The 26,889-nt window shown below is 44.6% G+C and overlaps 1 protein-coding gene across 2 annotated transcripts in view; it reads left to right on the top strand.

Annotated features, from left to right (window-relative positions):
- The window catches only part of NIPAL2 (NIPA like domain containing 2), a 162,715-nt gene that overhangs the window by 59,759 nt on the left and 76,067 nt on the right, over nt 1–26,889 (top strand). Inside the window, exon 1 of one of the 2 annotated variants that reach the window (XM_053313703.1) lies at nt 18,016–18,385. The exons of the other annotated variant lie outside the window; for it this stretch is intronic. Coding sequence (XP_053169678.1) covers nt 18,293–18,385 — 93 coding nt within the window. The 5' untranslated portion in view covers nt 18,016–18,292. Of the gene's footprint in view, nt 1–18,015; nt 18,386–26,889 lie in introns of those variants that run through there. 2 annotated transcript variants of the gene reach the window in all.

Raw genomic sequence — 26,889 nt, 5'->3', positions numbered from 1 at the left:
GACTTTATAACTTATGATAATCAAATAAGAAATTCTTGAACTCACCAAGCAGTGCCTATTTTATGGAAAGAAACAATTGCATGGGATTTATATCGATTCATCATGTATTTCTCCATGCGGCTCTATGTTTTCTTGAAAGAAAACCCAACCCAACCATTTGCAATCAACTAGAATGTGGAGTTGCTTTCCCTTACCCCACCCCCACTCCGTCATGCATATGTGGTGGGATTACAGTCCTTCCAAAAAAAAAAATAAAATCACTCTTATAAGAGTAAATTACAAAGCTGAAGAAAGCCTTGGGGGCTTGGAACTTGGGTGGATTCCATTTATTCCATATGTGTGAAAACTGGACATGGAACAAGATGATCCACAACAACCAACTCAAGACTTCTCCATGTGTGTTACACCCATAAGCTTTTCTGATTGAAATCCCCATAAATCTTTTCCATTATAATCAACTTCCTTGTCTAGTACAGCTTGATTTCAATTTAGGACACTCTTAAATTTTTTTTTAATTCTTTCCATCATGTTTATACCCATCATAAAAAGCCAATCTCTAAATACAGTATATCAAACGACCTTTAATACACACACACACACACACACACACACACACACACACACACACGTTATTTTCAAAAGAAAGATCAGTTCCTCATGACTAAACAAGCTGGAAAAGGGTCACAGCTATGAAGGATAGGATAAACCACTGACCTTTTAACTTTCAAATTGTTATAATATGGTGAAAACATAATAAATATAAGGAATGCTCTGCAGATTCTAAACACAGAATCAAATTCATGACAAGAAAAGATTTACCTCCCCTGAAGGAAGGTAAATCTCACATGGCATCTCTGGAAAGCATATTTTATATACCGATTGTTTTGAAAAAGGCTTCAGTAATATTTCTAACAAAAAACTGGCACGTGTTGAAGTATGAGCATGTGTGTGTTGGAAGTAAGCACAGTATATAACCATCCAGGTCATTTATAAATTTTATTCACATGGGCTGCTCTGAAAGAACTCTGTTTCTCAGTTCAGACATAATGCTAATTCATGGTTTAGCACTATGAGAACAAGCCTAAATGATTGTACGGTTGGTACAGCTTGTGTGCTCCCCTTCTCTTACCCACAAGAAGAGGAGGTTTAAATCTTCCTCTTTCACTTTAGAACAAGCCATAGTTCTCCATTACGTATGAACTCAGGGAACCGTGGTTTATTCTAACTACAGTTCAAACAGATCAGGATATCAAATCAAGATTTGTTCTCATAGTGCTAAAGCAGGGGTGGCCAAACCTGGCCCTCCAGCTGTTGTTGAACAATTTATCGTGGCTGGGGATTATGGGAGTTGTTCAAAAACAGCTTGAGGGCCAGGTTTGCCCACACCTGTGCTAAAGCCTGGGTTTCATCTGAAAATAATCTTTAAAATCTCTTTGTGATTGATATGGCAATCTGCTCAAGGGCTGTGGTGATGTAATAAAATCCCTGGCAGTGAATTGGTTGAGCTGCCATAATGTCACAGAAGGATGGGCAAGCAGAAGGATCTAGTAGAGGAATAGAAAAAATGGACTTAGGAAATGAAGACCTGAGAAGGTAGCAGGCCAAAGAAACAGCCTAGGGAAAAGGGAGTGGGGCCATTCACACAACCAGGCAGGGTGAGGTGGGGATGCTGCTCAAACTCACTTTCCCTCCTGACAAGCACAAAAATGCTGCTGGGATCATGGATGGTGCTCCCAGATGTGCCATGCAGTGCAGAGCAGGGGTGGAGCCACCACTGGGCAAATGGGTTCAAAGAACCTCGGCCACCACCAATCAGGGGCCACGAGCCCAGCCCCAGACATGTCCCGTGTGGCCCCGTTTGGGAGGGACACCACACCCTCGTGTCTGACATCAGATGCGGGGGTATGGCTAGCCAGGCCCCTGCATTTGACATCAGACGCAGGGGGCCAGGCCAGGGGGCCATGGCTGCAGCCGCATACAGCTATCACCAGCCTCCCTACTCTACTGGTACAGCGCTCCGGAAGCTGGGATGATGCATCCCAGCCTCTGAATATCCCACAATGTATCGCACCATGAGTATAGTGCCCTGACAGGATCCCCCATCAAACGGGCGCTCTAGGTGCCCATCTCTGTGTCTCCTTGAGCTGCGTGCAGTTCGAGGAGACACACAATCCCGGCAGCCAGGTTAAGGGAGAGCTTGCTAAGAGCCCAGCTTGGGAGCAGGGTTAGGCTGGGCAGGAGTGCCGGGATCCACGTAGACCCCAGCGCTCCACACGAGCAGCCTCATAGTCTCACAGGAATGAGGGGTAGAGGAGGCAGCCAAACTGAGAGATGTCTAAAAGAAAATGGAAAACTGGCAGAGGGAATCAATGGCAAGCAGAGATGGGAAGGCCTCCTGCCTCAGCTGTCTCTCTAGCAGGCTTGAGCTAAATGTTGATTATCAAGCCCTCAAGGTAGGAAGTCTTGTCTTGTACCATACACAATGATAGCACTATATAAATAAGGTTGAAAATCGCATTGTGATTTAGAACAAGTCAGATCTTTGGCTGCAGGCCTTTTATTCTTGACATCTTGAGGAGCATAGTAGTTTACTATTTCTGGGAAAGAAGAAGAAGAATCCCTTGGGATGTGCTGTACCCAGGCATAATGAATTAACTGTTCACTTAAGTATAACCCAACCTCCTGACTTCCCTTCTCCCTCTCTTCCCTGGGACTAGGAGAAACCTTGCTTAGATCCGTGTTGAACAGACAGGTAGTAAGGTTTATACTAAGCCTTGTTTTCTACTGCACAAGTTTTTGTGCAGGTGGGCCTGTGGAGCTGAAGAAAGCAGTAGGTTGTTTCTCAAAAAGGAATAAAAGAGAAAAATAAACCCCCCAAAAAGATGAATATTTCCCCCCTTTCAATATCTATAATTTTCTACAAAGCTTGTTAAGTGCAGCCTACCCCATACATGAGCATCTCCTTGTGCCAGAATTTTCCAGGAAAAAGGAAGGAAGGAAGGAAGGAAAGAAGGAAGGAAGGGAGGGAAAATGAGAATGAACAGAATAAGAAAGAGACTGGAAGGGAGAGAAATAGCAAAAGGAGGAAGGAAAATGAGAAAGACAAAGAAAGCAAGAAAATTTGAGGTGTCCTGCAAAGAATAGGAGAGAATAAGGGGAGACTCTGATATACCTTTTGTATAGGGTTATGAAGACTGGAAAGAAACAATATTCTTCTTCTTCTTCTTCTTCTTCTTCTTCTTCTTCTTCTTCTTCTTCTTCTTCTTCTTCTTCTTCTTCTTCTTCTTCTTCTTCTTCTTCTTCTTCTTCTTCTTCTTCCCCCTAAGAAACAACCTATTTCCTTCTTCAACTCCATAGGCCAAACTGCACAAAAACATTGAGGCGGGTCTCATGAACCGTGAGACCCGCTTTTGCTAAAACTGCGGGGTTAGGGTTAGGCAGACGAGCAGGCAGGGAGCCCTGGGTGGCCGGATCGGCTGCCCACATGATGGCCGGCCATGTGACAGAGCCGGCGGGGGGTGAGGGGAGCAGGAGCCGCGCGGCCCGCGCTGGGCATACTGGAGAGACCCCCGAGCCGGGAGGCGGCTTTTTGCCTCCCGGTCGGGGGTCTACTTGTGAGTAGGTGCGGCGCAAAGCCGCGCCATGGCTACTCACAAGCCTAAAAAGCAGGTTTGCTGGAGCACTCGCTCTGCAAACCTGCTTTTTAGCAGGGGTTCTCGAGCGGGTTACCCGCTCAAGAACCACCGGGCTCGGCTGCGATGGTTCTTACGACCAACAAAAATCAGGCTAGGCTCTCCTAGCCCGATTTTTCTTGGTCGTGAGAATCGCCCCATTGTTTCCATGGCACTTTTTTTTTTTCCCCCACTTCACAAAATGTGTCCAGTTGCTCATTAGAATGAACCTTGCCAGGTAGTTGTATATTATTACCTTTTTTGTAAATTTTAATTATCAACAACTGTGTGGAGCTTGAATTCAGCAGTCAGTTCAACAGAGAACACACTGTAGGAACAATTTTGTGCAGTAAGCTGTTTTGGTTCTGCTTTCTGTACTCTCCCTGCCTCTACTGAAGCCAGTGGCTATCTAAACAATCATTTGAGTAATTGGCATCAAATGGAACTTCTCAGAACTGGCTGAGTTTAGAGCTGGGAGCTTTTTCCTGGGAAAACACAATGAGAACTTGTGTTGCTTGGCGATTCCTATCTTTCTGGTATCTTGAAGTTAGCTTATGTGTTTGTATGTTAGACCAGGGGTTCCCAGCCTTGAAACCTCATATGTTGTTGGACTAAACTCCCATCATCCCAAAAGCCACCGTGACCGAGGATGATGGGAACTGTAGTCCAACAACATCTGTGGACCCAAGGTGGGAACTTCTTTCTTGATAGCAGTCTGTTAATTCAACTGGAAGGGGAAGGTGTGTGTCCTGGGAGGAGAGATCATACCTCCAGTATACAGTACCTCCAGTGACTGTTGCTGGTGTCTGTCTTATGGTTCTTTTAGATTACAAGCCCTTTGGGGACAGGGATCTATCTTATTTATGTATTATTTCTCTGTGTAAACTGCCCTGAGCCATTTTTGGAAGGGCAGTATAGAAATTGAATAAATAACCACAACAACAACATTGATAATAAAGTTCAGCCATCCCAGGTCCTTGGGAAGGACTTAATGTCTGGATAAAACAAACCAGTCAATAACACCTGTCTGACTGTGTAAATTATTATTATTACTCCTCCCTTCCTGTCCTGCAACATCAATCTGGCTCCTTCCTCACTTTATGCTATTTCATTATTTTAAAAATGAAAAGAAAAAAATATGCAAGGAATCCAGTAAGGTATCACAGTAACATACACACAGATCCTGCAAGGAACAGACACTGATGAAGAAGTGGCAATTTATCACAAATTTGCCAGCTATGCTGAAAGGCAAGCAACAAAAGCAGCAGAACTGACAAAAAGGAAGCTTTTTTAAAAGCTGTATTACCCTGAAAAGTTTCAATAGCCAGTCCACACTGAACTAAAAGAGTGCATTCGATTAAAAAATGACAGGGCTGGTTCGGACAATACCTTACCTGCCCAAGTGATTATAAAAGGGACTCACCAAAAGTGCACCTGTCATTATGTCTTCCATGGGGGTCCCACCAGCACATCCTTTTATCGCATGGGTAGACTGTTCAGCTGAATGGCTGCTTTACGGACACTCCATATACAGGTTTAGACAAATATCTGGAGCACATGTAGAGCAGCCATTTGAATGAACAGCCCCCCATGTGATAAAGGGGCATTCCAGGGGGCACAAGGATATCCATGAAAGACCTCATGATGGGTGTGCTCCTGCCACATCCCATTTTTAATCAAATGGGCCTCTAAAGTATCACTCAAACCAGTCCATTGCCACAGATCAAGACTGGAAAAGCATGAAAGGACAATGAAGAAAACGAGGGATTACCACAATCTGACGTTGTCTGGATGCTCTGTACAAAGTGAGTGAGCAAATGGTGGCAAATCCCAGAGAAAGAGGCTAGTGTGGAAATAACTTTAACATAATGACTATGTTATTCAATAAACATAATGAATATGTTTTGTACTGAAACATGACAAAAAGACAGAAGCCATAAAATGACTTGTATAATTATATAGTAAACAATAACACACAATGGTTTGGTTCTGAACTTTATTTAATTATTTTTGTTTGTTTATTTATTGTTGAATTTGTATACAGACTTTCATTAAAACAATCCCAAGGTGGTTCACAACAAAATTAAAACAAGACTATAAAAATTACACCATTAAAATATTAAGCTAAAATATAAAAACATGGATCTGACTAAAAATATTTAAAAATACAGGCACAATATAACCATACAAAATAGAAAGAAGCAGCAGTAGAGACAATCATATAAAAGCCTGGGTAAAAAGCCAAGATTTAACACACTTTCTAAAAACTGTGATGGGGACCGAGGAGTGAATAGCCACTGGGAGAGCATTCCAGAGTCTGGGGGCAGCAACAGAGAAGGCCTTGTACCACATGCACGACTGCCAAGCCTCCTTCATTGTCGGCACCCATAGCAGAGCCCCCTCAGACGACCTCATCAAGTGGGCAGCAACCTTTGGGAGCAGGCAGTCCCTCAAGTATCCCGGGCCCAAACTGTTAAGGGCTTTAAAGGTCAAAACCAGCACCTTGGATTGGACCCAGAAACAAACTGGTAGCCAGTGCAGCTTTTTCAAAATGTGTTTGATGTGATCCCAGCAGGCAGCTCCAGATAAAATCCTAGCTGCCGCATTTTGCATTAGCTGCAGTTTCCAAATATTCTTCAAGGCAGCCCCACGCAGAGTGTGTTACAGTAATCCAGTTGTGATGTAACTAAGGCATGGGTAACTGGGGCCAGATCTGCCTGCTCAAGAATGGGACACAGCTGGCACACTAGCCGAAGCCGTGCAAAGGCACCTCTGGCACCGCCTCCACCTGAGCTTCCAAAAGCAGAGCCAGGTCCAGCAATACCCCCAAGCTGTGTACTTTCCCATTCAAGGGGAGTGCAACCCCATCCATAACCAGTAAAATCTCCTCATCCTGACTGGCTCTCCTACTGACCAACATTACCTCTATCTTATCTGGATTCAGTCTCAGTGTATTAGCCCACATCCAACCCATCATGGCCTCCAGCCCCCAATTCAGGACATCCACTGCCTCCCTAGGATCAGGTGACAAGGAGAGATAGAGCTGTGCATCATCTGCATATTGCTGGACTTCTGACATATTAGCAAACTATGGTGCCATAGCTCAGTGGTAGAGCATCTGCATTGCATGCAGAATGTCCCAAGTTCAATTCCGGGCATCTCCAAGTCGGGCTGGGAAAACCTTCTGCTTGAAACCTTGGGAAAGCCTCTGTCAATCCATGTAGATCAGGGGTTCCTAACCTGTCGTGTTCCAGGTGTTGTGGACCTACAGATCCCAACATCCCCAGCTGCAATTTATTGTGTCTAGGGGTGATGGAAGTTGTAGTTCAGCAACATCTGGAGTACCACCAGTTGGGAACCCCAAGTGTAGACAATACTGAGCTAGATGGATCAATGGTCTGACTCAGTATAAAGCAGTTTCCTATGTTACATGAACAAGTTCTGGGTTCCCACATGTTTATAAACCAGTGCCCAAACTGATTTGTAGGTCCTTTTCCGGACCACCAGACCAGTTTGGAGGTCCGGCGGTTTGGATGATTCGGTGGCGGGGTTACCTTTAAGGGACCAGGAGGGTGCTCTTACCCTCCCCCATCATGTTTCCCCCACTGGCGCTGTGCCCAAAATTGCTGCATGGGGCAGCAGAGTACCTTCTTGCCGCCCTGGTCAGTGTCAGACCGGAAGTGGCCACTTCTGGTCTGAGGCTGACCAGGGTGGCAAGAAGGTATGCTGCTGCTCCGCACAGCGATTTTGGGCACAGCACCGGTGGGGGAAACATGGTGGGGTGTGTGTAAGAGCACCCTTTTGGTTCCTTAAAGATATACACACACCCCGCCAAACCATTGGTTGGATGGTTTGTGCACATCCCTCCCTCCTTCCTTCTCTCCTTTCACCACTTGCATTTCATCTTTCATGGCAAACTATAGTTTGCCATTACATCCAAGGCAGGCAAAGTATAGTTTGTGCAAACCATCATTTGCTTGTAAACCAGAACTGGAAACCTCACATAGACCATTCAACAAGTGATGGTTTGTTGCAAAAGAGGACATATGAAAGTGATGACGTGGACCCGTGGTTCCGTATTTTGTCTAAACTGGCCCTTTGATAGCTCAGCCGGTAGAATGCAGAACTGTAGGAGAATTGGCTGCTGGAATCCTTAGGTCACTGGTTCAGTTCTGGCTTGAAGTCATTTTGGGGATGGGGTAGACAGTGGTAGAACATCTGCTTTGCATGCAGAGGGTCCCAGGTTCAATCCCTGGCATTTCCAAATAGGACTGGGACAGATCCTGCCTGAAATCTTGGGAAAGCCACTGTCAGTCAGTGTAGACAATACTGAGCTAGATGGCCCAATGGTCTGACTCACTATAAGGCAGCTTCCTATGTTCCTATATCTGAATGGAGGCATTGTCATTTTCATTAAATTTTACAGTAACTTTAAAAAAGCATTATCCTTTTAAAACTCCGCTTTAGACTACATTTAAATGCACTCAGGCTTAGTAGCTATGAGTTGCTAAAGAACAATACAGGACACAGTTAAATAACCAGTTGGTTCACCTTCAATCAGAAATGTTCTAACGTAAATAAATCAGTAGCACTTACCTACTCTCATAACAGTCAAACTTTCATCAACCTTGTTTGCATGCTCTGCCTTTGTGGCTGCCACACCCCTGAGGCTCACAGATGAGCAATTTCCTGAAAGACAGTTTATCCATCATTAACCAACCTTGCTTTGTAATGCCCGTCTGCAGGGGAGTGTTGGACATGTTCTAGGATATATCTGTAGTCTGTGCAGGGCAACAGCTAGACCCAACATGCCTGGTCTTTGCTTTGCACAAACTAAGAGTTTCTTCTAGACCACATCCCAGAGTCCTTTGCAACACACAGGAATTCAGTGTCAAATGCTCAGAAGGTTCATTAGTAGAAAATCCACATAGAAAATGGTCCCTGAGGACAGGCTATTTGAAAAACCACTAGGAGGATAAAATATGATTTGTATTATATATCCCTACGATACTTGCCATTCTATGACAGACTACGAAAAGCTATCCCAATGTTCCTCAGTTCAGGGCTAACTTTTGGGAGATGGTTTACAGACTAGAGCCTTGCAATAGAGAAGGGGTTCTCAAACTGGGGTCCCCAGATGTTTGTGGACTACAATTCCCATTGGCTATTTTGACTGGGAATGATGTGAGTTATAGTTCAACAACATCTGGGACTACAGTAGAGGATATGCTGATTATCAGGGAAATCTTAGGAGAAGAGATCATCATCTGATTGGTCTTCTTTGGATATATGCAGACTGGAGAATGTGTGGCACTTGAGATTTGGGACAAAGGACAGTCCACTGTCGGTGAGGCTGTTCAGAAACAACTAGTTGCCATCAGCCACTTTCAGTAATCTGTCCAAAAGTGGAAACTGACTACTATTTACAAAAAGAACCTGCTTCTATTTGGGGATTTCATTGTCAAAAGTCTTATGCGCTTGCTTTCAGTCATGTAGTGTATGCTGACATCTGGTGGTACTGGGGAACCAGATCTCTGGTAAATGGAAAAACCTTTTGATTACTGTTTCAACCTCAGCCTTTCCTGCTTAGCATTTCCATTTTTTATTAATTTCAAACTTTGAATTACATGCCAACTGCAGTGTCTAGGAGTAATACATTTTCAGTATTGTATGATAGTTTTGCTTCAGGTCTTTTCTTCTCCTTCTCCTTCTTCAAACAATGGTTTCTAACAATGGTTTCCAAACTATGTGCCCATTGAAAAAGTAGCTGGAGTTTCTCATTGAGAAGATCCGTAATAGTGGACCAGAGTCACTGAAAGACATGTGTAGGATAGTGCTGGGTATGTTTAATGAGGATTCTCAGTTTGTACAGAATGATAGTGAGGCCTAAGGGCCAAACTACCTGCGACATTAAATCTGTTTTAAAAGATGGGCTTAAACCAAGAAGTGGACGGGAAGTGATCTTTCCATGTCAAAAAAACAGGAGGTGCTGATCTAGTTCAGGGGAGATGGTTTACACTCCCCCCCCCCATGCCACCTTTGTGCCAAAAATCACTCCCCGATGTTCCTGTTTGCTGCAAATAGCTGTTTCAGGCAAAAAGCTGCTAGGGCAGTTCACACGAAAAAGCAGCTAGGGCCATCCTAGTTTGGGAACTGAGCACATGACCCACTCCCAATATTTCTTCATTTGTTGGTTAAAAACAAGGTTGAAGGCACCGTCTGTGATCATGTGCCAAGTAGCAGCTGTGTCGGAGGGCTTTTCATCCTACCTCATTCAGGAGCTGGGTACAGCTGCTGAGTAGAGGGAGCTCTTCGACCCAGCTGATGCTGAGCACACGATCATAGATGGTGCCTCTAATCAAATGTTGGGAGTGTGTGCAGCTTCCAAACTTGATCATGTAACAAATCATGTTAGTAATAAATATCAAACTCTTTTCTCAGTTAAAGTTGCTTCTTGATCAATTAAGTATAGAGGATAAATAATTTCTCTGCAACACTGCTGCCATTTCTGTGTTGTCAAAACCCAGAAATGTCAGGTGGAGAATGTTGGTAACCCATCTCAGAGCGACATTCTCCTGACATTCTTATCCAACAATGGTTGAGCTGAGGTGAGTGACTTATATTCTCCAACCAAAATTTCCAGGTTCTGACAACATAGAAATGGGACCAGGAGCTCTATGCGAACCTGTGGTTCTTCTGTATTTAGTTGCTGCCATTATATGTAAACCTATCCATGGTGATGTGGCTTCTCCAGAGAAGGCATTAGAAAGTGTTGGCACTACAACCAAAAAGGCCCTGCTCCTCTTACTCACCTCCCAAGTCTCAGTTAGATGGAGTAGGACCTCAGATGTTGAATGGAGTATACAAGAGGGCACATATGAGAGAAGATGGTCCTTAAGGTGTCCAGGTCTCAAGCCATTAGCACTTTAAAGATCATTTAAATTTAATTAAAGGTAATTTTAATTTAGCTAGGTCTTAGAGCATGAGTTGTTCCACAGATAAAATAAAGCAAGACTTCAAATAGAATACTAGAATCTCTCCTGTTCATATGGAATCAATGGCACGTGCTCCAAAATAACCAAAATAAAACAAGAACCATATTCAAACAGGAAGCACTAGAATACTGGCTCAATGGTTTTAGGCAAACATTTATAGTATTATCACAACTGACATTTTAAAGACGCTGTTGGGATATGAAGAGAGTTAGTCATGTAACAAACGAAAGAGAGCTTGTTTGACAGACAGTTGTCAAGGTTTAAAGAGATCCATTATATGGCTATTTCTTGCATTAAATTTTGGATTAAAATTACATTTAAATTTCACTTCCTTTGCTTTCACCCTGCTTTTGATTAGCTTTAAGAGTAGTTGATGGTCTTGTGATTTGGGATTTTTTTATGTTAATATTTTGTGTACATGGACTGGAATTTTATATGAAATTGTGGGTTTGATCTTTGACCTCTGTTTACTATAATACTGATTTCCCACTAATTTGATAGCGTAGGTCCCTACTAGTATAGGGGTCTACTGTAAACAAGCTGCTCATTTTACATAGCTGTGTTTGGCTCCTAAGTAAAGAAGTATGCATGGTGTATACTTTGGGTACTGTAGTCTACTATAGGAATAATAAAAACCGCATAATAACAGTTCAGCTTCACAGGTAATGTACACGTTTGAATAAATATGATTCATGCCTGTTTGGAAGAAAAATATCATTTCTTTACAGTTCAATCCTCTCCATGTTTACTCAGAAGTAAGTCCACATGAGTGGTTCATCCCATGCAACTGTGCTGAGAACTGCAGTGGTAGTTAATAGATGTAGTATTGCTTTGTATTACATGGAATGTTTAAGAACTATAACCTGCTTCATTTATTGAAGTCAATGGGATGCTTTACTTTTTGGTATTTTGGTATTTTTGCTAACAAGAAAATAATACAAGAATATCAAATATGAATTAGAAAAACTGGGTATTCTGTTCAGTACCTACACTTCAGGGGAGGAAAGCTGGTCTTGTGGTAAAAGTAAAGTGTGCTGTTAAGTCAGTTTCGACTCCTGGCGCCCACAGAACCCTGTAGTTTTCTTTTGGTTACCATTGCCGCCTCCTGCACAGAATGAGTTGATGCCTTTCAGCATCTTCCTATATCACTGCTGCCCGGTTCATGCCAGCAGGGATTTGAACCGGCAACCGTCTGCTTGTTGGTCAAGCATTTCCCTGCTGCACTACTTAAGGTGACATTCTGTCAGTGATACTGTATATTAGCATAAGTCTCAGATGGCCTGTATCCACTGATATTTGAATAAGCTCTGAGCTCTACTAATTTAATTTATAATCAGAAAGAGTAGCTATAATAATTAACACAAACATTTGAAAAATGAGTTAATGTCAACATTAAATCACAATATTGGGGGAGCAGAGCACTGGTGGGTTTTTTTAGTGTCCTTTTTTATCTAGGAAATGTTATTGCAAACACAAATGAAAACATGGAATTTGGGTGTATGACAATGCCAAGAGAACATTTCAGTATAGAGGAAATTTCAAATTCATCTGCTTCCAGAAGATTCTAAGGACCTTCTGAGCACTCTCCACTACCAATTAAGAAAGAGGAGGGCAGATCACTAGCCCCTTTAGTTGCCAAATTCAGGGAGCCTCTATTGTTGTTAATCCACACCGCAAGCTAACAATAATACTGGTACTAATGATGGAGGTTACATTTAGACTGCAATTTACACAGCTTTCCAACAGGGGGTGGGGGGAGCTTCAGTATATTGTATGTATTCCTGCCTATAATGTATTTACTATTTTCACAGTATGACTCATGAACATTCTGACTTAACTAGTATTTCAAGTTGCTCAATATACATATAAATTAAGTAAACAGGTGTTTCTTGGTATTGAATAATCTTTAACTGCAGACATCTTTTTAAAAAGCCATCTCCCATAATTTTGTACACAGTTCAGTTATTGATCATTCTGCACAATCTGTTTCCCAGCTACCAACATTCTACTGCATTTCTTATGCATATTCAGGATTTCCGGTACTCAACAAGCAGCATGCAAAGGTATGAACGAGGAGGAGGAGGAGCACTGTTTCAGAGAAGTGCATTAGCTGTGCCCCTTTTGGCAAAGAGCTGCTCAGATGGCAGTAGTCAACAGATAGAGGCGGGGCAGCTAGGTAGTATCTTGCCGCCTTAGGAGCACCCAAATAATTTGCTGTTTGAGGCTACCTCCACATAGGAACATAGGAAGCTGCTTTATACCAAACCAGACCACTGGTTAATCTAGCTCAGTATTACCTGTACTGACTGACATTGGACCTCCAAGGCAGGAGTCTTTCCCAGCCACCTAATGGCGCAGTGGGGAAATGACTTGACTAGCAAGCCAGAGGTTGCCGGTTCAAATCCCCGCTGGTATGTTTCCCAGACTATGGGAAACACCTATATCGGGCAGCAGCGATACAGGAAGATGCTGAAAGGCATCATCTCATACTGCACAGGAGATGGCAATGGTAAAAAGGAAAGGAAAGATCATGCCATTGAGTTGGTGTTGACTCCTGGTGACCACAGAGCCATGTGGTTTTCTTGGTAGAATACAGGAAGGGTTTACCATTGCCTCCTCCTGTGCAATATGAGATTATGCCATTTCAGCATCAATATCGCTGCTGCCCAATATAGATGTTTCCCATAGTCTCCCAAGCTTGTCAGCTAAAGGAGGCTTACAGGTGAGCAGTGCTAAAGGCCAAAGAAAATGGGCATTGCTTCCAAGTGTTGTGTGTACCACAAAAACAGAAGAGCCACCATGCTGGATCAAACCAGATCCAGAAGTCCATCTAGTGCAGCATTCTGATTTCCACAGTGGCAACCCAAGTTCTTCTGGAAAGCTAATGAGTCGGACATTAGTTCTCTCCCACTGTTGCTTCTCAGCAACTGCTACTGCATTTACCTGAATCTATGACGAGGTTTTTTCCAGTGGGGGTGTTCATGGGCTGCGGTTTGAGGTCCAGTGTGAATTCGAACCAGTTTGCGGTTTCCCATAGGGAAACATACCAGCAGGGATTCGAACCAACAGCAGGTTGCTGCCCCACTGTGCCATTAGGTGGCTCTGGCAATGGTAATCCCCTCTTGTTTTTTTTTACCAAAGACAACCACAGGGCTCTATGTTCACCAAGAGTCGACACAGACTCAATGACACACTTTACTTTACCTTTTACCTGGAGATGCCAGGGATTACACTTCTGACCTGTTGCATGCAAAGCAGATGCGCCTCACCTTGGCTCAAAGAAAGACCACCTCTGACTCTGGAGGGGCATCAGCTGGCTCAGTTTGGAGGAAGTCAAGGAGAGGGGCTTCTGGGTTTCATTCATCTTAAGATATTGATGGATCTGTCATCACTGTTCCCTCTAACAGGGATTCCCAGATGTTGTTCACTACAACTCCCAGCATCCCCAGCTGCAATGGCCTTTGGCTGGGTATTATGGGAATTGTAATCAATGGCATCTGGGAATCCCTGTTAGATGGAACACTGTCTGTCACCCACAAATTAATCTAATCCTTTTACGAGCCATCTAAGGCAGCAATAATCAATATGTGACAAGTGAATGCCTGAAGGAAAACTACCTTTTAATTTGTTCGCTTCTGTTCTCCTTTGCCTGTTTCCCATTCTAATTATTATTATAAATATTCCTCAATAGTAATATGTGCGTTCATTGACAATGGAACCATGCATATATTCTCATAGTCAGTGAACAGAGATCTATTAGAAGCTGAAGGACATGCTGTTATAATTGCTGTGTGGCTTGTGTTCCTGGGAGTATTGCCCAATAACAACAAGCAAACCTGGAGGAGACTAGGAAATGACTAATTATTCAATCAAAGGGCCTTGACTGACAATACAGTTTCCTCCTGTGCCAGTTTACGTCACCTTAAGTGGCACAGCAGGGAAATGCTGGACTAACAAGCAGAAGGCTGCTGGTACTATATCGGGCAGCAGTGATATAGGAAGATGCTGAAAGGCATCATCTCATACTGCATGGGAGGAGGCAATGGTAAACTCCTCCTGTATTCTACCAAAGACAACCACAGGGCTCTGTGGGCGCCAGGAGTCAAAGGAAATGGGAGCAGCATTCAAGCTTGTCAGCTAAAGGAGGCTTACAGGTGGACAGTGCTAAAGGCCAAAGAAAATGGGCCTTGCTTCCAAGTGTCTTGTATCACAAAAACAGAAGAACCGCCGTGCTGGATCAGACCACATCCAGAAGTCCATCTAGTGCAGCCTTCTGATTTCCACAGTGGCAACCCAGATTCTTTTGGAAAGCTAACAAGTCGGACAGTAGCTTTTTGCCACTGTTGCTTCTCAGCAACTACTACTGCATTTACCTGAATCCATGACTAGGTTTTTCCCCAAGAGGGGTGTTCATGGTCTGTGGTTTGAGGTCCAGTCTGAATTCGGCCTGGTTTGCTGTCTGGTTTGGCCAAACCATCAACTGGTCAGGTGGTTCAAGGTAGCGCCGGGGTGGAGGGCAAACAGCACCTTTAAAAAGAAAGATGCAAGTCCTTGCCAGCATGTCTGCCACTCCAGACCACTTCCTGCTGTGGTGGCTCCCCCCTCCCTCAGCAACCAGCTTGTGGCAGCAGCATGGCTTCATTACTCATGTGGCCTCGGGGCATGTGCGGAGGCCAGGTGAGTGATGGAGCCATGCCACAGCCACGCTGGGCTGCTGGGGGGAGTGCCACTGCAGCAGGAAGCTGCCCTGGAGTGGTGGTCACACTGGTAAAGACCTGCATCTCTACTTTTAAATGTGCTGCTCCCTGCCTCCTCTCCAGCACTGCCTTGAGCTGCCAGACTGGTTTGTGGTTCGGCCAAACCAGACCAAACCAGTTTGCTAGACCGTGAGCTGGTCTGAATTCGGACCGTGCACAGCCCTATTTCCAAGTTCCTTCATGTTAGAAATCAAGGGGTCATCTTAAATTCAGAATCCTTTTGGGAAAGTATAGGTATGATCTGTATTTAAACTTTATTTTTAACAGGCCCGTCTTAAATTCAGAGTAATCTTGTATTTGGGCCTTTGAACCATTTAGCCCTCATGACTATTAGCCAGTGATAGACTTGTCCTTGATGGATTTGTCTTTTAAATTTGTCTTTAACGCCATTTTAAAGCCATGAATCTGTCTTTAAAGCCATCTTCTAGACTACTCACCACCACCAGGGATTCAGACAGAGGGAAAGCTTGAGCAGCAACTCCTCACTTATATTTTAGGGGGAGAGAGGAAAGACACTTCTTTGGGGCAGAGGGAGAAAAAATAAAGATATGGGTTATTATGTATCTTGGGAGAGGGCAGTTCAGTAAAATAAGGCATCCCTGGTCATCACCACCTCCTGTTACAGAAAACTCCACAAATTAATTATGCACAATGTGAAGATAGTTCCTTTTGTATCGCTTGCCAATTAATTTCATTTGCTGATCCCACTTTCTAGTACTATGAGAAGAAAATCTCTCTATCCAGATTCTCCACACCACGCGTAATTCTAAAGACCTCTATCATGACAACCTTTTACACCTTCAGACAACTCCCCCCCCCCCAAATCTTAGGGCTTATATAACACCAGGAACATAGGAAGCTGCCTTATACTGGATCAGACTATTGGTCTACCTAGCTCACTACTGATGACACCGATTGATCGTGGCTCTCCAAGAATCCTTCCCAGCAATGCCAGGCATCTCCAGGTAGAGATTCCAGGTAGAGAGATTCCTGCCTGAAACCTTGAAGAGCCATTGTCCTTCAGAGAGGCTCTCCACATGAGCAGTGCGGAGAGCCTGCAAGAGGTTTTTGGGAGGAGCACAGGCTTAACTCGCTCTCCCCACACATGAGCCCAACCGGCCACCCACATCGCCAAGGAGCCAACAGGAGCAGTGGGGATCGGGGGGGGGGGCTCCTGGCCCCCAGAAGTCCAAGAATGCCCCATGCAAGTGTGGAGGGCATTCTGGGGAGCCCCTGGACGCCAGGAGGCTCTCCAGAGTCGCCACACCACGACAAAGGGGGGGAAAGGGTTAGCAGAGTGCGCGTCCCACTAACCTCATTTAATGGGAGGGCTGGCGGCATTTAAGAGGGCTGGCTGCCGGGAGCTGATCTTACTAGATGGCCATAGGCCAGTCACCATCTCGCAGCCTCACTGGGGTGTTGTGAGGATAAAATGGAAGGGAGTGTGACCAACCATGTATGCCACTCTGGGCTTGGGGGAAAGGGGGAAATCATCCATCTATCCATCCCTTGGCAGGACTCCAACACAGAGACCCACAGCAGGGTATATCTCCTAGGCAAAAAGCAGGGGTGGGATTAGTCTGGTGCTGGGTTGTTGTTGGGTTTTTTATCCCGCTCTTCCTCCAAGGAGCCCAGAGTGTACTACATACTTAGGTTTCTCCTCACACCAACCCTATGAAGTAGGTTATGCTGAGAGAGAAGTGACTGGTCCAGAGTCACCCAACTAGTTTCATGGCTGAATGGGGACTTGAACTCGGGTCTCTCCAGTCCTAGTCCAACACTCTAGCCACTACACCACGCTGGCTCCAACTACACCCTCGCCCCCAGATGTTGTTGGACTACAACTCCCATCATCTTCAGCCACAAAGGCCATGTCTGGGGATGATGGGAGTTGTAGTCCAACAACATATGGAGGGCCCAAGGTTAAGAAACCCTGGTCCGGGGATTTAGATGCCTCTCAGAGGCCGCCAGTGCAGAGATAATTCACAGTGCCTGAATACAAGCTACCTACTTGCCACTGCATTGCTCAAGGGAGCTCCATACGCAATATCTCAGTGGCCACCATGCCTTAGCCAAAGTTCGTAGGATGGGAAACAGCCCTGAGCGAGGCCGAGGTCGTGCTAAATTCTGCATGCGCACTGTCAATTTGCCATGCCTTGAGCAAACACGGAAGTGTGTAACTGGTGTCGTCGGCTGACTTATCCACGTTTCTCTCCTTTTTTAAAAAAAAAAAAGAATCTTTACTGGGCATGCGGAAGCAAGCGATCCTCTTTTATTTATTTATTTATTTAACATATTTCTATACTGCCCCCGCCCAAACTTAAGTCACTGCATCCCAAACGCCCGAACCAAAGCAATGCAATGCAATGGCCATCCGCTGCCATTTTTTTTATTTTGGCACATCCCCGTTACTGAGATAGGGGAAACGTTAAATAATCCCAGGGGCTCTTGGTGCTCGGACAGAAGCCGGGTGGGGCCCGAAGGCCGCGGAAAGAAGAGCAGCTGCTGATTTCCTCTTGTCTCTTTACAGTCCTCTGCCCAACTCGTGCAATCACAAGTGTGTGTTCTGAAGGGAGCCCAGCCAGCCAAGCCCATCCATCCCCAGGTCATAGCGCCACCCCGCCTTGGCCCAAGCCTCTTCGATGCACCTGCTCTCTATTCCGGCTGGAGGGAAGGACGACCTTTTCCCCAAACAGCCCTCCCCCTCCTGCCAAACAACCCCTCCCAGCCCAGGAAGTGGGAGAAAAGTTTGAAACCCGGCTTCCCTTCCTCCCAGTGCTCATGGCATCGCTCGGGACGACCCGGTGGACCGCAGTCTGCTGCCGCTGAAAACAGCGGAGGGGGCGGGGTTTAGAGGGTCGTCTTAATTATGGCGACGCTACAATTAACCCAAAACGTCACTTTCGAGGGAGAAGAGATGAGCAGCGGGTTTCTTTCCAGTGGGTGGTACTACGCAAATCAGGTGAGCAAATGACAGGCTGCGTTAGAAGTGCTGGCCTCAGTCCTAAGGGAGGCATTTAGCCGCTGGAAGCGAAGAGAGCCGTTTGCTCTTGAGAGAGCTTACTTCCAAGTAAACCTTACTGAGTTCAGCCCAAGAGAGGGGCAGATGTTTGGTTCTGCGGCCAGGCTCCCCTTTGGTCACATTTGTTTGATTGATTAAGTGCCGTCAAGTCGGTGTCGTCGACTCCTAGCAACCACATAGATCGATTCTCTCCAGGATGATCTGTCTTCAACTTGGCCTTTATGGTCACATTTAATTCGCCTAAAATGACCCTTCACAATTAGAGGCTGTTTTCAAACCGATGTGGCCCGTGACAAATGTCTGGGAAATATGGGTAGCTGCGGTGTTTGTTCTGTGAAGTGATGCGGATGTTTGAAATATAGCCTGTTGTGAAACACAGTGTAATATGAAACTGTCCTGTGTTTCCCCAATAATGTTCAGTAAAAGGATGTGATGGAACATCATCACAGTCAGTGTCTCTCCTTCCTATGCAAGTAGCAGCCAGTGAGTTGAGGCAGCAAATGCTGAATGATACCACATCACATTTGGTTCTGCTAGACCCAGGGCTCTCAAATGGTTGGATGAGACCACCCTGTGGGGGCGATCTCAAGAGGGCCATTAGTCCGGAGGGGGCTGGGAGCCAGAGGTTTCCTTTGCCCAGTGTCTCTGAGACAGGGCCGGACTGGGGGCACTGGGATGGCAGTGGAATGTATGTGAGGAAGGCGCTGGGTTTTGAGCAGAATGGGTAATTAAGGGTGGGAGTATTCACTGCTGCTGAGTGCCCCACAGATAAGGCACACTGGGAATATGCCCTGTGGGCCAGTCCGAACCTGCTCTGAGACACAGGGGCAGTCGGGAGTAGCAGGAGGCCAACAGGGAGACAGGAGCTAGCAACCACCCAACTCCTCCTCCTAGAAGAAACCCTGCTGCAGGCCAGTGTTAGGAGCCCAACTCTTCCACTGCTCACAAAACCCAGGGCAGCTGGACTTCTTTGGCTGATGGAAGAGGCTCACAGGAGTTTGTTTCTCAAAGGGGAAATCTCTTCTAGCCCATGGGCCAAAGAAGTGCTGCTGCTGTGCCAGCCCTCAGCTTTGTGAGTCGTGGAGCTGGGTGTTGCCGGCTCCTGTCTCCATATCTGCCACCCGTTGCCCGTACTGTCTCTGTGCCTTAGAGACATCGACTAAAGCCTCTGCCTCCCAGCTGCTGTTCCTGTCCTCAGCTTTGTGAGTGGCAGAGGAGCTGAGTGGTTGCTGGATTCTGTCTCCCTGTCCACCTTCCTAGGCCTCTGAGATATTGGAACAGCTCTTTGGGACTGCTTTAAGTTCCTTCCCAATGATGTCTGTTCCTGAATTTTGGATTTGTATGCAAGCTGAGCACAAAGAATTAAGTGAGAAAGTGATGAAAATACTGGTTCCCTTCGCAGCATCCTACTTGTGTGAATCAGAGTTTTCAGCAGTTGCTGCTATAAAAAGCGAATTCCAATCAGAAATAAACTTGGAGCCCAAAATTAGACTGGCAATCTCAAACATAAAGTCCAGGTTTGAAAAAGTTAAGAAGGAGCAAGCAAGCTCATCCTTCTAATTGAAAAGGTTGATGTGCTTTATTTATCTCAACATAATTAAATCAGTAGCTTAAATTATATGAGGGGGCAGCGGGGGTTAATGTAACTTTTAATATTGTTTTAGGGGGTCAAAAAGAACCCCTGTACTAAACATTACCAGAGAGATGTATGGGAAAGGCACAGGTTGACAGTAAGCCTGTATTCCTTGTATTGGCAAGTATCATTCATTCATTCATTCAATTTCTATACCTTCCTTCCAAAAATGGCTCAGGGCAGTTTACAAGAGAAATAGCAAATAAATAAGATGGATCATTCCTAGGACAGCAACCTCTTGGAATGTTATCAAATTCTAATGCCTGTAGAAGGTGGGTGAACAATACTGATTTTCTATCATGAGCTTTTTAGGGTCAGTTAAGAACGCCCTCTTGACTGTGCCATAGGTACAGGTCTGAACAACAAGGACACACAGAACATTTCTTGATGGCTGTCCCCCTACTACTACTACTACTATTTATATACTGCTTTTCAAACAAAGAGGTCATTTGCACAATCAAGAACTGAGGCTCTTCACATGAGCAGTGTGAAGAGCTTAATGGGGGTTTGTGGGGAGAGCGGGTCAAACCCGCTCTCCCCACAGACAATCGCTTAATTGTCCCTGGCTTTGCTGGTCAAATGACCGTAACAATAAAGATTTGATTTGAATTGTCCCTGGGTGACTGGATAGGCTGCTCAGATGATTACCGGTTCCGTCACTGAGCCAGTGTGAGCGGTGGGGTTTGGGGGCCTCTTGGCCCCCAGAAGTCCCTGAAAGCACTGCCCAAATGTGTGGTGTCTTCTGGAGAGGCTTAGCCTCCCCATCAAGGGGCTACTGATGAGTTGGTGTGGAGCGAAGCTGCATTGCACCGACACACCATCATTTAACCCACTTTTCAGATGCCCTTGCACCCGAAACCTGGGTTAAGAGGCAGGCTACCAAGGAGGGCTTGCTGCCATGCTGCGTCTGGGAGCCGTGTGGCTTCCTTGGTTCTCACGCGCAGCTAAAATCAGGCTGGGCTCCCATCCATAGCCCAATTTAGCCATGCATGATAATAGCCTCACTGTGTTCTACCCAGATTTGGGAGCTGTGTGTGAAATCCCAGGTTTTCTTCCTGCCTGGCTTTCACACAACCAAAAACTGGGAGCACACACAGCTCCCATACCCAGGTAGAACACAATTTTTGATTGTGTGAATAACCTCAAAAAGTTCTCAAAAAATTACACAGGAAAATAATAACAATCATAAAATGGTTCCCTGTACCCAGAGGGCTCACTGTCTAAAATGAAACACGAGGGAGATACCTCCAACAACCACGAGGCATGCTGTGCTGGGATTGAATGGGAACAGTTTTTCCTTCCCTGCTAAATAAAAGAGAATCCCCACTTTGAAATGTGGCTCTCTGCCTAGTTAGTAGGGGATATCTCAATACCGAAATGTTTATTCAGCCAATGGAAACTTTTCAAAGTCTGAGGTTCAAGATGCTGAAGCACCATAAGACTTCTTTGTCTGTATTGGCTTCTAATGGCAAATTAAGCAGATGTGAGATAATTTAATCTATTGAAGTATGAGGACACACTCCAGCCAATGTTTAGTGTCTTTAGATCATGTCTTAAATCTGCTTAACTGTGGCTGGTCACGCCCATAGAATTTTATATTCTAAATGACCATTTAATCTTCATGGCTCTATCTTTTTAAAATTGTGCCATTGTTGTTTGTCCATTTCATGTGTTATTACCAGCTTCAGTTCTTTGGGATGAGGTCTATTATACATTGAAATACTTTTGTGATGGTCTGGAGGCTGTTTATACACATGCTTGGTGACTGTTGTGTTGCCAGGACTGCTGGGAATCTCATGAATATCCCCTTCCAAAACGCAATTCCTTTTGATATTTCTGCTTTACATTAACAGAAATAAGAAACAACCACGTCTTTAATAAGCTCTCAGGCAATTCATTCATTTATTTATTTTTAAAAGAACTTTCGAAAGATTAATTGCAGTGTTCATTAAGCCTGCTAGTATATTATCTGTGCTTACTTTTATATTCCATGTTTCTCAAAGGTGGTGCTGTTATTTGCCTAAGCATTTCAAGTGCCTCACCCTTATGCATTGACAGAAATAGCAGTGTGCAGCAAACCATACCTGATTCAGTTTTTCCCCTTTAAAGCATGTTAATTTCCCTTTTTAAAGCATGTTTGTTACAATTGTGGTGTGAGCTATAAATAGAACTTGTGGACTGGGAAGTGTGAGTTAATTTATCACTCTAACAATCGACACTGCTAGAAAGAAGAGACCTGGGAGGTTCAAAGCTTCTAATTATTGATTTAGTTCATCTTAAACGTTAAGCTGACTGAATCTTTGACCTTTGAAAATTCTGTATATCTGTATCTATCTGTTTACAAAATAACTTGCATTCAGCAGAAGGACCTAAGCAATGTTAAAACCATTTTGGACCTACTCCAGTTCTTTTCTTTTAGGTGGTGGAACTTGGATTTAAACCGATCTGCTGCTCCTGAAATGTAGAAACTGAGGGGCTGTGACAGAACACAAATATTTGGCACACAACCCTGATGCTCTCTCTAGGGATGCAATCATACTTGGCCATGCTGAAGCCCATTTATGTCAGTAGGAATAAGTCTATACAGCAGGATTAAAACCCACAGGTGCAACCTGGCAGCAGTTTCCTATGCCCCTTTGGCTATTGTGGCTGGGGATGATGGGAGTTGTAGTCTAACAGCATCTGGCAACTCAAGGTTGGAAACTGCTGCTGTAGCACATAGGCAGGCCTGGGAGAAAGTGTCACAAGTGCTTATATACTCTGGGATCAGCTGCAGTGACTGGCAAATCCTGTTCCCTACATTAACATTGTGTTAAATACTTCATTTCACCCTGTAGGGTGCATTTGGGATGGTGGTTGAGGTTTTTTTGGTAAGTTAAATACCTGCTGGGGAAGCCTGATCAGGACCATGGTCTGCAGAGAGATGGTATTTAGATGCTTTCCTGCCATACCATGATCTTAAAGGAAGTCGCACTCACCAAAGCTCCTGCTAACCTTGGGCAGGAAGCCACTAGGTATGCTTGGTGGCTGCCAGGTTCTCTCTCCACCATCTGGATTCCACAGGCTGGATGCATATCTAACCCATTTGCAAGCACATCTGCCCAACAGCTGGTGTTGCATACTGTGTTGATACTAATGGAAAGGCCAATTCTGTTGTCATCTATGGGGTTGTCCCACACTGTGTTGTTTCTAATTAAACAAGTGTATCTTCCAGTTTTTTCTGCACGGTCCTGCAAGAAATCAGGAATGCCGGCAATCTTCTCATTTTTAAAGAATAAAAAAATTATGTCTTGGTGGCTTTCAATACTATCAACCATAGTATCTTTCTGGAGAGTCTGAGGGAGTTGGGAGTGGGGGGCACTGCTTTGCAGTAGTTCCGCTCCTACTTTTCGGGCAGGTTCCAGATGGTGTCCCTTGGAGACTGCTGTTCTTCAAAATCTGAACTTTTGTATGGTGTCCCTCAAGGCTCCATATTGTCTTAGTATGTTGTTCAACATCTACATGAAACCGCTGGGAGAGATCATCAGGAGATTTGGTGCAGGGTGTTTTCAATATACTGATGACACCCAAATCTATAACCTCCGTAAATGCCTGCCTCGAGGCGGTGATGGGCTGGATGAGGGAAAACAAACTGAGACTTAATCCAGATAAGACAGAGGTACTCACTGTGTGGGGTCAAAACTTGGGAAATGAGTTTGATCTGCCTGTTCTGGATGGGGTCATACTTCCCCAGAAGGACCAGGTAAACAGTCTGGGGGTTCTTCTGGATCTGAGCCTCTCCCTGGTGTCCCAGGTTGAGGTGCCTTCAGCTGATATGCCAGCTGTGCCCACTTCTTGAGATAAACTACCTCAGAACAGTGGTCCTACAGCTGGTTCAGAATGCGGCAGCCAGGTTTGTCTCTGGGTCATCTTGAAGAGACCATATTACTCCTGTATTGAAAGAGCTACACTGGCTGCCAATAAATTTCCATGCAAAATACAAGGTGCCGGTTATAACCTATAAAGTCCTAATCGGCTTGGGCCCTGAGTATTTAAGAGAACGTCTTCTTTGACATGAACCGCACTGCCCATTGAGATCATCAGGAGAGGTCTGTCTGCAGCTGCCACCAGCTTGTCTGGTGGCTACTCGGGGATGGGCCTTCTCCTCTGCTACCCCGAAGCTTTGGAACACGCTCCCTCCTGAAAGAAGAGCCTCCCCATCTCTGACAATTTTTAAAAAATCTTCAAAGATGCATCTGTTCACCCAGGCTTTTAATTAAATAACATTTTAATAGTTTTAACATTGTTTTAAGATACTGGTTTAAAATTGTTGTCATGTTTTAACTTTTTGCGGTCATTTATTTTAACCAGTGTTTTAATTTCTCTGTTATTTGTTTTAACTAATGTTTTAACTTTCCTGTTGTCATTTTTGCTGTAAACTGCCCAGAGACGTAAGTTCTGGGTGGTATACAAATATGTTAAATACATAAACAAAGAAATAAAATAAGAACCTGCTTTACTGGGAGGGAAACAGATTTGGGCAATGGGTATAATAAGACCACAGGAGAATTCTGCTGGCTCAGACCAAAGGCCTCAGTGTTCCAGCATCCTGATTATGCCAGTGGCCAAGCAGTTGCCTATGGGAAACATGAAGAAAGTCGTGAAGGCAACAGCCCTCCCCAGCAACTGGTGTTCAGAGAAAGATTGCTCATGAACCTGAATGTAGCATTCAGCCATCTTGACTAATAGTCCTTGACAGATGTATTCTCCTTAGAATGTGTCCATCTAAGGCATTACCACACCCTGTGGTAGCAAATTCCATAAATTTTGCATGTGCGATGTGAAGAAGTAACATAGAAACATAGGAAGCTGCCATATACTAAGTCAGACCATTGTTCTACCTAGCTCAGTATTGTCTACCCAGACTGGCAGCAGCTTCTCCAAGGTTGCAGGCAGGAATCTCTCTTCTCCCTATCTTGGAGATGCCAGGGAGGGAGGTTGGATCCTTTCTTCTCTTCCCAGAGCAGCTCCATCCCTTGAGGGGAATATCTTACAGTACTCACACACATCAATCAAGTCTCCCATTCATATGTAACCAGGGCAGACCCTGCTTAGCTAAGAGGACAAGTCATGCTTGCTACCAGAAGACCAGCTCTCCTCTCCACTGGTACTTCCCATTGTCTAGATACAAAATGTTTGCAAATATTCAGTGTGCCTTAAACACCTATAACATTAGGCACTTCTGTTAGAGTAGGATAAATGTTTAGGAACAATTTAGAAATCAATCAATCAATCAAATAAATAAATAAATAAATAAATCAAATAGGATAAATGTTTAGGAACAGTAGACAATATAGCTTGGTTATGATCTATTAACAGCAGTAAGCCCATCTCCAATCGAGAGAAAGTTAGTGGAACCAAAATCTTGTTTATTTTATTTTTATTTTATTTATTTTTGCATTTATATACTGCCTTTCGTTAAAAAGATAACCCCAAGGCGGTTTACAAAAGTTAAAAACATACAATAAAAAGACAATAAAAACATCATGTTAAAAGTATAAAACATATAAAAACAATACAACAAATACATTTGTTGAAGTCCATTTGAAAAGGTAGATACAAATAACATATCCCCATGTTTTCAACTGGATTTAGGCGCAACTAACTTTTGCCAGACTGAGGCTGAGTGAGTTTTTTGCACAGCTTCCCTGCTTTCTGGTTCAACTATCCTACCCAAAAGTTGTTCTTCTATCTTTTTTTTTTTAAAGCTTTTCACTGCTCAATTACTTGTCAACGTATTTTGAACCAGGCAACAAAAATAAACATTGCAATCTAAAAGAGACTGCGCTATTTGCATGGGAACATGGAGAGTCAATATGGCTTAAGGAAGAATTACACGAAGGATGTGGCTGTACAATGTAACAACATTATTTCATCTTTACCACTCTCCTTCGGTTTAGGTTTAGAAGACTCTGGTCATCTGCTTTGGATTGCCTCAGCTGAGTTGAGCAAAGCTGATATAAGGCTGAGGAATAATGTTTGGCCTTGAATATTTTGATTATATATTTGCTTTCATTTCTGTATCGCCCTTTGTCCTAAGACCCGGAGTAGTGAACAACACATCAAAACATTAAGTTCACTTGGTCTGGATGCAAGAAGAGATCCTGGCTTGTTCTAAGTGACAATCTGAGTGCAAAGAGGAGGGGGTATGTGTGGGAGGCAGGGGCATAAACTTTGTGGGGGCAGCAGGGCTCAAGTCCCCTCTGGGATTTCCCAGAGGGGGCAATGCCCCTGCTGGGCTGCCAGGTGAGGGCGGTGGGGCTCAAGCCCCCCTCTGGATTTCCTGGGAGAGACAATGCCCCCCCCCCCAGCTGACAGGTTGCATCCGCAAGCTCTCATGCTCAAGTTGATCAGTCAGTTGAACAATACAGGCAGTCCTGTGTTGTCTTTGTAGCAACTCAGCAAGTTCTTAGGAGGCACGGCTACCTCTCTGGGCTCTTTCACTATGATTCTCTGATTAAAAGTAGTATAACAAGGAGAAAAGCTAGTGGTGCTCTATGCATGCAGGTGCTCTGCCCAGAGTGACCCCATTCCCTAAGGGGAATATCTTACAGTGCTCACATTTATTCTCCCATTCAAATGCAAACCAGGATGGACCCTGCTTAGCAAAGGGGACAATTCATGCTTACTACCACAAGACCTCTCCCCCATGTGCCCAGTGGGACCCCCCCCCCCGCAAACTGAGAAGTCTACACCCCTTGAGGGAAGGGAGTGCACACTCCCAAAGCAATGTTATGTGAAGCCATGATTTAATGCTGGCTCCATGTTATGT

The sequence above is a fragment of the Hemicordylus capensis genome, chromosome 4 (genome assembly GCF_027244095.1).
Source record: "Hemicordylus capensis ecotype Gifberg chromosome 4, rHemCap1.1.pri, whole genome shotgun sequence".
Lineage (NCBI taxonomy): Eukaryota > Metazoa > Chordata > Lepidosauria > Squamata > Cordylidae > Hemicordylus > Hemicordylus capensis.
Note: the sequence above shows the minus strand (reverse complement) of the source record. Positions and strands in the feature narration are given on the sequence as shown.